This window comes from Lytechinus pictus, chromosome 11, assembly GCF_037042905.1.
Source record: "Lytechinus pictus isolate F3 Inbred chromosome 11, Lp3.0, whole genome shotgun sequence".
NCBI lineage: Eukaryota > Metazoa > Echinodermata > Echinoidea > Temnopleuroida > Toxopneustidae > Lytechinus > Lytechinus pictus.
In genome coordinates, this window is record NC_087255.1 from 29,092,581 (window position 1) to 29,104,664 (window position 12,084).

The window sequence follows — 12,084 nt, forward strand, 5'->3', positions numbered from 1 at the left end:
CGAAGTAATGGGTGATGATAAATGTATCTAAGGCGTATATTTTCATTCGTGTATGTCGAATGAGTTGAAGTGAATCTGGTACTAATGAAACTTGCCAGAAGCGATTCTCTATTGCAACTTCATCAATATACATTCTCGAAAGGAAGATGTCAAATGTTAATCAGTCATTGTGGATAAATGTAACGCAATTCCCTTCTATTATCATGGCTATACACAGTCCTGTGTTTTCTTGTGTAGAGTAACCACATGAACTCCACACCGATCTAACAATTTCGCAGGACACACGTAACAGCTTTAATTTGTTGGTCAGGAGTCGATATAACTGCAGTGACTGTGGCACTATCGAAGGGCAAGATTAAGATGGGGATGGGTGCGCTACGTGGAGTTAATCGGAGCCAACAGGCAGACGGAGATATATCACACGAACACACACCCGCACATCCTCCCTCACACCCACACTTCCTCTCTCACACACACACACAACTAAGTAGTTAGTTTCTCCATTTGAGTTTTGATAGTAGGTCGGGGCAGGGAAGTGAAAGATAGAATCGACAGCCTCTAAAGGGTCCAAATTACATTTATACATTTTCTCAACAATAAATAACGCATGCGCATTCAGCAAGTTGAGCGCTTTCCATTTTCGTTGAACTTATTATTCAGCAGAACAAAGCCGACACGGGGAAAAAGTATGACAATGCCGAACAATATGATATGGTGTTATCGAATATTTACAACATGTACAAAGCCATACATGACCTCAAATGAATCAATTTAATTTCACCAATGTTTCTGCTAATTCAAATATCTGTTTGTATGTTATCGTCTGAGAATACTTAGAGGTTATCTTTTATAGTTCTTTGATCGACTGTTTTCGACTACAATGCCATCAATAATCCTTGAGCCCTTAAAATATATTTCTTTGATGAAGAAAAAAAGAACACAGACATACGATCATGATCTATTATTATCCTATAAGGCCTATAAAACTATAAAGCTTAAACTCTGGACACGCACCTGCAGATGCGATGCTGACTCTCTTTAAGATCCTCTCATAATGTGGATGACGCACGGCCATCATTGAAGAATCACGTTCCCTCGTTAGCAAAATAATTCCGTTAGAAATAGTGAGCGAAACATCAATCTTTGATAATCAAAGATCCGAAGCGAATCGCCCGGAGAACAACCACTGGACATCTCCCAGAGCAAAGGTGGTCTCTTCCATTCTATATACATGTATCCAGTCTTCATACATACTTCATAGGGTTTTGACTTCCAAGGTTCGACTCTAGACAGAGCCAGTGCCGAAATTCGGCCAGGTCCTTACTGACTAAGAGGTGTTACGTGTTGCTTGCGTTTAATACATACTTGTTACGGAGCAAGAACGGAGTGAACAATACTTTATTACTGCTGTTCGACAACACCTGTTTCTCGAACACCCACAATTTTTGAACAAAATCTTGAAAATTGAACATCAAGAACTAAAATCTTTGATAAGATGGATTCGGAGGGAACCATTGACGATTGTGAAATGGTGAGTCGTAGCAATGAACCTTAATTTATATAAATTAATTCAAAACTTTGTTTAAATAAAACACAAAATATTTGTTATTTTTAATATCCTCTTTATAAATCAACAAGTCATGTTACAGAATTTCTTGAAATTGCAGCTAAACCATTTTTACAAAATCATTTATATCAATACGCTAAAGGGATATCACATGGCGGACGTTATTCAAGTATATGATTTCTCCATAATCTAACATGTTGAAATGGAAAAAAAAATAATAAATTGGATTTGTTTCTGGTAACGGGGTAATCAAAAGGGGTTTTCCCCCGAAATTATTCTGTTTATACTAAAACTGTCAATATAAAAGTTAAAAAGACGCAGGATAAATGTATTAAATCAGCCAGAACAATCAAGCCCCGAAATCTAAATAGAATGTATGGTTTCTTCACGAAATTGATTTTAAAATATATGACCATGGAAACATATCCACTAAATGCACGTCGTGTTTATCAATATCAATTTCACGCCTTTTCTTCATTTTAAAATCTTTACATCCTTCTTAAAAACCCACGAATGACTAAAACTGGCATAGTATTAGTATTTGTTTATCCATCTTTCAAAATTTGTCTTATTGTTTATCAATGATCAAGGGCGGTGCTAAGGTATTTTATTAGGGTATGGAAAAGCTGAGTTTGATATATTTTCAAGGGGAGTGCTGCAGAGGGCATGATGGATAACTGTCTCATTCCTTCCGACAAGAAATTGATATTTCAAACAATGCCTTGGGGTCAGAGGTCGTTATTACATTGATAACGTTTTATTCCACTTGCTATTTGTAATTTTCGTACTTGCGAACCAGTCACAAATGGTGTAAACCAGATCATATAAGAATTAACAAATTGCATGAAAAACAATCATTTTTGGTAAGGGGAGCGTTTCATCAACATTTTCGTCCGACAAGTTGTCAGGTCTGACAACTTTCCTTGACTTTGATTGGCTGAGAGGCACTGTTACCAAGGAAACTGTCGGATACAACAGTACTTGTCGGATAAAATGACTGACAAGTCCTTTCATGTTTTCATGAAACGATCCCCAGGTTACGTTACCTAAGTATACCAAATGTGACTCTCTTATGACCTATGGCTTCGTTGATTTCGTAAATATTTGTTTTATACTGTCCAAAAGTACTCAGATTTTTTCCAGCGAGTACTGTGGTAAAGGCAGGGAAACATCGCGAATGGTTGTAAGTTTTGTCATCAAACGATATAGACCAGGATAAACATTTATTAAAACATTTTGTAATCTTGCTCATGAAAGTTGTTAGCTATCTGAAGCCTTGCTGCATAACGAAATCCCAATCACATCTTGTTTTTTTGTACCTGTTTGCTCTTTTAAACCTATGCGAGTGAATATTTTCTGCATGTTATTTGTGACAGACGTGTAGTTTCGAAATCAGCATACATTATTGGAAGGTCACGTGATGTCGAATAGACCAACAACATCACATATTATATATAAGAAAATTATCGACAGTAAAGATTATTCTAATTGGACAGTGTTACTAGTATCTAAAGTAGATGTGAAGTTACTATCAAATCTTAAAATTACTCTCTTCCTCCGGCGGGATACCGCGGCGCGCCGTTAAGTCACCATAGTAGCCTATAGTTTAAAATATGCAAAAAGATAATGAATTTGATCATAGTGATACATGGCTCTGATGAACCTTGTCGTCTTAAATACCACATCTCACTTTCGTCTCCGCAACGTCTTTATTTTTTTTCTCCAAATATATACATGTAAGTATTTTAAACGTCTCCGCTACAAAAATAACAGACATGATTATTTTACGCTCTCACCAAGGCACAACATCCAACAGACAATTCAGAGAAACATCCATCCAGTGACATGACTTTTGGTGCGGCGACTATTGCACTTGGCTCTATGTTGTCTAAGATATTGGGTTAGGGTTGAAATAGGATTTTTATGTTGGTTTAGGGTTAGGTTTAGGATAGGGTACAGTGTTAAATCCAAGGTTGACGTTCGTCATTCCATTAGTGTGTGGAATTCACAACAGAACAGTTGTCACCAGGACAAATGTCTTGGAACCCTTCAGCCAGGTGTCATTTTGCTTCAGAGATGCTTCTACGGCTGCAGTGAAACCTCTGTGACGTCTTTGTAACCCCTCAAAGATCTCCTCAACTGATGAAGTCGTCGAGGAGACGTGGAACCTGGAATCCGTTTCGAAATGATCGAATGTTTGTAATATTTTACAATTAATCAGAGAGCTCTTGATTTCAAGAGACGTCTTCGGACATGTCGGAGACATTGTGCAAAGTTCTTTCAACCAGATCGAAATTTTAAGTGTTAACTTGTCGCAAACTATATGCAACCTCAATAAGACCCCCTTAATATCCAATACCCCATTCTGTAACCTGGCAACTCGAAAACTTTCCCAACGCAGGGATTATCTTTAAGGCACAAAAGGCATCTGAAGGATGGGAAGCTTAATCGCTATTGAACTTTTTCTCTCTCGAAACATTCAGCTTATCTAGAGGCCTTATCATGAATGGCAAAACTGGTTTATCTTTATCAGAATGGGTATCAGTATTTTCACTTATTGAAAGGGCAATGGCGCTGACAACACCCCACAATTTATCTCGTCATGCGACGTGCTGGCGGCTACTGTTTAATGTTTTTAACAAGATGTTTCAATTGATAACGTTAACACGACACATGTTTTATCGCGTGGCGAAGACGTATGAAATCTTAAAATCATAAATCACAATTTGAACAAGGATCTCCAAGAAGCCTTTGACGTCAGAACAAGGAGTTGGTCGGTGTTGAACTATGATAAGAATATCGCGCGAAATTAGAGTTGTGAAGGGGATTTTATGGGAAGACGTGAACCGGTAGTCTGCACGGCAAAAATATCTACCGATACATGGACACTGCATTGGAAGGAATGTCTAAACAATGGATGCAAGGCAATAGATCATGCATTTAGGTGAGAAACATTCCCGAGAAAGAAAAAAAAGTTTAGCACAAATCCACATGTACATGGCAGAAAGACGAGAAATTATTTGCTCTGCAAGGCCAATGTAGATAATTTTCAACGATTAAAAAAGAAATAATTGTTTTATCTTCAATTTTTTTCTTTAGTCTTAGACATCTCTATTCATCTAGTCATATTTTCACATAAGCAGCGTATCATCGAACACAAGGCATTAAAGTAGGTAAGATAATATGAGAAAGAGAGAGAAATGAGATAGAGAAGAGAGAGAGGGGGGGGGGGGGCGGGAGAGGAAGAAGAAAAATATCAAAAAGGGATTTTGGGAGAGAGAGAAAGGAGAAAGGACCAAGAAAGGGAGGGAGGAAGGAGAGAAAGGAGAAAAAGACCAAGAAAGAGAGAGAGGAAGGATACATATGTGGATGGAACAAGCATGACTAGGAGATTAATACATTTCGAAGGAGACTATCAGCCTACAGCAGTCGCAGATAGTGACTGACATCATAATGTAAAATTATAGTAATTAAGGTAATTTTGCCCATAATTTGAATGGCATGCGATTATGACATCACCATCATCATCTGCAAATCACACTAAATTCCACTTCGTCTCGGCCTCTCAGAAGACTGTTTGGTTAATACCGAAATGTGCAAATATTGAACAACGTTAAGGAGAGTAATGTGTATTCGGTAACATTCATGGAATTTTATCCAATTGCAATTTGCCATCTTTCGTATCATCCAATATGGTCGACATTCCAATAGCCTTAAAAGGCGATAGCTTCGACCATGACGCCATTCGAAAGATTAGCTAAATTAATGAAATCGTGTATATCGTAAAAGCAGAACTGATATTTCCGAATGCCCGAGAACGCATGAGACTCGGATCTACCTGCATGTTTTAGTCATTCTTCTGAAATGATTACCATCATGCGATTCAATAATTATCAATTACCATGTGATTCCATTAGCATAATTATATTTGTTGAAGTCTTGGCCTAGCGGTGTATCAGTGAAGAACGTTCACACAACATTGCGTGCCACATAAACTGTAATATTCATATTTAGTGTACCATTATTTTTCAGTGGTTTAACCGGTAGGGGTGGGCCGGGGGGTGGGGGCTATCCGCTCCCGAAACTCACCTCCATTGCGCCAGTGAATGTGTGTTGTTGCTTTTGTTTTTGAAAATTGCTTTTATTTATAACAGTTTTATAAAATATTATGATGAATGGAAGATTGCTCTGTTTTTATTCACGTAGACGTCCGTACTGTATCCCAGTCTAAAACTACATTAAACAGAGAAATAGAAAGAGGGAGAGGGGGAGGGGGGGGGGACAGACTGACAACCAGTGATAAACATAGGCTGCAGTGGGATAAGGTGGGGGGGTAAGGAACGGTAGGGAGGGGAAGTGTGAGTGACAGAAAGGAACTCTTGCTTCTCCTGTTCGACATGTTGAGGTTCTTAAGAGTGAGTGTACTTGACGAATCTTGACACAAGTGACCCTTTCGACGTACATATTTATCATCGTCAGAGACTATAACACGGGAAAGAGAGAGAGAGAGAGAGAGGGAGAGGGGTGGGGGATACCTGCTCATTATGGTTTCTTTGGAGTAGACAAGAATAAACGTGTGAATGGTCGAAAAGTCTTTTAAAACCCTCCCCGAAGAAAATGTCAAAAAACCCAAAACAATGATGATGTTGTTACCTGTAAAAAAAATCCATCCGCTATTTTATTCACGTCATTTTCTGTGATTTGAATCCGTTTCCTTTGTCGTTTTATCTACAATTCGTTCGAATAAAGCTTGTAAATCACTATTGAATTACGTTTGAGAGTAAAGATCTGCCGTAACCCAATTGTTCAAAGTGAAAAAGAAAACTAACGAAATCAGCAAAGAAAATGTCCCCAACCAAAAAAAAAAATAGAACAAAGAAACGAACGAAATAAACCTCTTTCTCTCTCACACACACACACACACACACACACACACACACACACACACACACACACACACACACCCACCCACACACACACACACACACACACACCCACACACACACACACACACACACACACACACACACACACACACACACACACACTCAAATTTCGTTTTCTTAAGGTTGATCGTTGCATCTTGTCATTGTCATATCGATTAAATGTACAAGATACTCGAAAAATAATGACAAAATAAATTTTCAATTCTCAAAAAAATATGATAGCTAAAATAATTTGAAATGTTTTATAATTGCGTTTGATACCAGCTTAGTGATCGTGAAGACAGGAGACAAAATACGATATGAAAACGAAATTAAAATCCCACCCTCCACGGTTACACGTTTCATGGACACAGAAGGTCATTCGAGCTATCTTGGGCTTGTAAAGTGGGAGCCAGAGGAAACATATACACGTTTCTTGTTGGATTTCGTCATTCTATTTTCTGATTTGACATTGGCCAGAAAAAATATGGACATTATTGTTTTTAAAGCGGAAGTGAATTGAAGGTGATTGAAAACAAAATAATGCCGTAATGATTCGTGAACTATTAGCTTTTAAATGATAACAATAATTGGATTTATATAGCGTTTTTTCCAAAGGATACAAAGCGGGATTTCGATGCTTTCGATGAGATAATTGGGGAATTTGTGTTTTACATTCTTTAATGTGGAATACCTGTTGGCCAATGATAAAAGTAAGAGAAAAATATACATACTCACTATTCAGAAGTGAAAGTAACGTTATAATGATTGAATGGCCATCATTGAACAATGTGGTGATAACATTATATTTCACAGTGTGTTGGCTAAAATAACGATAGGAAAAGAATAGACATCCAAAATGACGATAGGAAAAACAGACATATTCGATTTGAGCAAACTATTTCAGATCATTAAAAGGATTAAGCTCTTACAGGAAGATCCATGTAGGCTCATGTGATTGATCATTTGTCTTGAAACAAATACATTTTGATCGAAAGAACATATTTTGTGAGATCGGAAAAGTAACTACGATGACCACTTTATTAAGTTAAAGAAAGGGGAAGTTTATAAGCGCATTGTAAAACCAAGTTCGTTGGCACAAAATATCTGTGCTATTAATTTATTTGGCAACGAATAAAGCTTCAACAAATAAGATATGACAGATTGCTTAATTCAGACGATAGCTGGCGCTATTTAAATCTTACGTGGCATACCGTCTTTGAGTAGGCCTATACCAGAGATTCATGCAACATGAAAAATACAAAATAATTATATGCAACAAGTTTTTTTAATATCCTTTAGTTACATGTTCGTATACTAAAAAATGTGTTTATTTTTATGACTTGCACTTGACTTGACAAGCAGTTTTCAACCTAAATGTCATTCGTAACAAACTGCACATATATAACAGGGAGTTCCGCTACGCAGAACGCTCTTACGATTCTACAACAAGTTTTGTCAATTGCCCTTCAAACAAAGAGCATCCAAGAAGTCTTTGTCTAAATTTGCTGAATCCGAACTCTGGACAAACGACACGATTTGAAATTTTCGTCAGCTCCGAAACTTAGGACGAAACTGCTAGTCTGGTTCACCAATTTTCGACAAAGACCTCCCAGCTGTTCAACGTGATTTGTTTTGAACTTTCAATACTTTGTTCTTGAATCTGTCGTTCGACGCGGAACGAAAACTCTAGATTACCTTGAGGTAATTGACAGGATGTGTACAAAACAAATTGTTTGCTTTTGGTGAAAGACAAGTATGGTTTGTGGTCCACCACGGGGGGGACCTGGTATGGAACAGCCACACTAACTGATCCGATTCCAAACTGATCAATGATAATCCATTGGAAATAACGGCTTCGATCGGTTTTGATTCAGTTTCACTGGTGTGACGAAGCTTAAGACCTGTCAAGTTGTGTCGTATGTACTCTTGAAAAGGAACTGCTTTTCAAATTTTTTTTCGATTGAAGTCCTTAGAAGAGGTCTTTTTTCTTGATTTGTGTCCTAGATCCACTTGACTGCGTGCGTCCTATTTTGCGTTTTAACTTCTAAGCACAACAAGAACAAACTTCAATATTATTGCGTGTATCAAACATTAACAGATGCATTCTTTGTTGAATCTAGACCTGATGAATAAGAACGTTTTCCATTTCTTTTTTCAGTTAAGCTCTGCAAACAAATAACTGATATTATTAACTAAAATACTATACATACTTGTTTCGACATAACAATCTGTACAGATTAAAAATAATGAATTTTTCGATTTGCACGTCCACAAGTGGACATAACGTAAGAACCTCATAAAAGCAAGGTTTTGTGTCCACGGTATACAAAGTCGATGTTCAGAGTTTTACTTCGCGAACAGAGCATGCGCGAGAACGAAAGTTGCTTGTTACGAGATTTTTGATGAAATCAACGTCGTTGCCATTTTGACTAGTGCATGGTCAATTTTGACTAGAATATTAATGGTTTGTGACACGGCCCTTCTTGTTGACGAAAGTTGTCAACATTTTGTCTATAACCATGCTGTGGCCCATGTGATCCACTCAGCTATTCCAATATACACAATGTAACATGGAAAAAAATAAAGTAACACTCAATTATTGTATATCTATGGCTATCCATAAACAGAAATAATATTAGTTAGAATATTGATTATATTTGTTAATTCTTCAATGACCTACAACCATGCTGACTAGATTGATCAGTGTATAAATTTTCTTCATGTTCATTTTAATAACCTAATCATTTAGAAGAAATATGCAAAATTGTTTTCTATTTCTTTCTGTTTTTTTTTAAATAGGGAAGCAGTGGTTCATTCACTGATGCCCTCCACGAGAACCCATACCTGACTATAGTGATCCTAGTAGCCGGTGTAGCCGGCGGTCTGGCATTGGTTATCGCTGTCATCTTCTTCTGTAAATACTGCGTCAAGGGAAAGAGAGGACTGAACAGGTAAGACATTAAAAAACTCCACATTACACAGCTAAAACGTCACATTAAGGGGAGCGACCTCCGCTTTGTGAGGATAATAATAATAATAATAATAGTTGGATTTATAAAGCGCTTTTTGCCAGAGGATACAAAGCGCTGCTATTATTACCCCGGCTTTAGCTCGAGCTACCATCACCGGCGCTCAGTGCATGCAAGGAATTACTCCTGCCGGGTACCCATTCACCTCACCTGGGTCGAGTGCAGCACAGTGTGGATAAATTTCTTGCTGAAGGAAAATACGCCATGGCTACGATTCGAACACACGACCCTCTGTTTCAAAGGCGAGAGTCAGAACCACTAGACCACGACGCACCCACAATGAGCGAGGAAAAAATACCCCCTAAAACGAAGAAAATGAAAAAATAAATAAATAAAAATAAGATCCCTATTATTCAGTTGAGAAATAATAGCGCAACCTTATTGTCGTGTCCCCCAACCCATTTGAAAAAAAAATCTGCACCGCCCCTAACTCTGCATATTCCTTTAACATAAATACCTTGGGACATATACCGTAAATACATATGCATTGATATATACATATAACTTAAAACAAGTATATACCTTGAAACATACATATATCTTGATACATGATTATAGCTCTTCATAAAATAATAATTTGAATACATCGTGATTATGGAGAATTTTGATGGCCTTTCGAAATTAATTATAAACGAATTCTTGAAAAGAATATTCTATCGGTAAATACATTTAATTGTGCCAGATATTTCATGATACTACTGCTGCTACAACTACTACTACTACTACGACTACTACTACTACTATACTGCTGCTGCTAATTATAATAATGATGATAATTAAAATAATGATAATAAAGTGGAGCGTTGTGTCCCAGTGGAGTAGTCTTCTGACTTTGAAACAAAGGGTCGTGGGTTCGAATCCCAGCCATGGCGTAATTTCCTTCAGCAAGAAATTTATCCACATCGTGCTGCACTCAACCCAGGTGAGGATTAATTCCTTGAATGCACTGAGCACTGAAAGTGCTAAAGCCGTGGTAATAATAATAACAATGCGCATCGGAATAGAATATACCTAGATAGATGGCGCTATATAAATGCATATTATTATTATTATTATTATTGTTGTTAATATTATGATAATGATAATAATAATAATGATAATATTAATATTGATAATAATGACAGTGATAATAATAATGGTAATGATAATAATCATAATATTTATTGTACATGCATCAATGTTGCATTCTATCATAACCTACTTATAGAATTGAGTAATTGTCTCTTGACTGTGGAAGGTGTGGAAAAACGCAGGGGCGCTCAGAGTGTTCACGTTAGTAAGATCACGCATTTGATGGTCAGAGGAACTATTCATTTTGATTTTGTCGACTCGATGACCGCTGTTCAGTTGAGTGCGATGATGTATGTGTGTGTTTATGTGGAAACGTGCGAGTGTGTAGTAGGTGAGTGAGGGTGTGTCCGTGCCCAGAATGTCCATGAACCTTTCTGCCCGTTTTGGTTGTCTCCTTTCTCTTTTAATTCTCCCTCTTTTTCTCGGTCTCTGTGGTTTGAGAATAGCTGGGAGCGTGCGTGTGTGTGGGTAGGTAAGTGAGTTTGTGTCCGTGCCCAGAATGTCCATGAACCTTTCTGCACGTTTTGGTTGTCTCCTTTCTCTTTTAAATCTCCCTCTTTTTCTCGGTCCTCCGGCTTGAGAATAGCTGGGAGCGTGCGTGTGTGTGGGTAGTTGGGTTAGTGTGTGTCCGTGCCCAGAATGTCCATATACCTTTCTGTACGTTTTTGGTTGTCTCCTTTCTCTTTTAAATCTCCCTCTTTTTCTCGGTCTCTCCGGTTTGAGAATAGCTGTCCTCTTTCTTTCTTTCTCTCTCTCCCTCTCTTTCCCTCTCTCTATCTCTCTCTCTCACTTCCTTCCTTCCTTTCTTTCTTTCTTTCTTTCTTTCTTTCTTTCATCCACACCCATCCTTTCTGTTGGCTCCCCTCTCTCCCTCACACATCCTCCATAGTCGGACCGTGATACCGTTCAATTCACATCTTTCCCTGTCTTCAATTATTAACATCGGTGCATGTCCCCAGAGACCGATATTTTTCAGAAGATACAAGCGATCCCTTCTTTTGTCCAATTATTAGTAAATAGTCTTGCACCCACGGGTACCCAACAATATTTTTTTTCCTTTCGAAAATTGCACCATCAACCGATATCTTATCCATCGATCTAGTTCAGTATCACGGTTAATGCAAATGACTTTTGCACATTGATGGAGTCAATGAAGCGAAAAAGATCGCGGCATCGTCAACGATATCATCTACAGTAGTTCGTTAAATCGAATTAGACCTCATAAAACCAGTAATATCTAGAAATTTCGCGTTGAAGTGAGACTATGAGCTGTAAGACATGACACGGTATAATCCCTTTCGCCTGGTTGACGTCTAATATCATTTGGTCGACCAAAATAAGAAGCTACAGAGCGGGAGTAATCCTATGCTTCTCTTTTTTTTTTAATCACAAACACGGAGAAAACTCTTTTCGGGGGACGTATGAATATCATGAAGTAAAGAAAGGGCGGCGATTTTCTAGGTCTGTTAACGGTGGGCAGCGATTGGAT

The 12,084-nt window shown here is 37.9% G+C and overlaps 1 protein-coding gene across 1 annotated transcript in view; it reads left to right on the forward strand.

Moving 5' to 3' along the window:
• LOC129272084 (serine/arginine repetitive matrix protein 2-like) overlaps nt 1–12,084 on the forward strand; it is a 61,999-nt gene that overhangs the window by 29,173 nt on the left and 20,742 nt on the right. Inside the window, exon 3 of the mRNA XM_064107084.1 lies at nt 9,295–9,446. Coding sequence (XP_063963154.1) covers nt 9,295–9,446 — 152 coding nt within the window. The remainder of the gene's footprint in view (nt 1–9,294; nt 9,447–12,084) is intronic.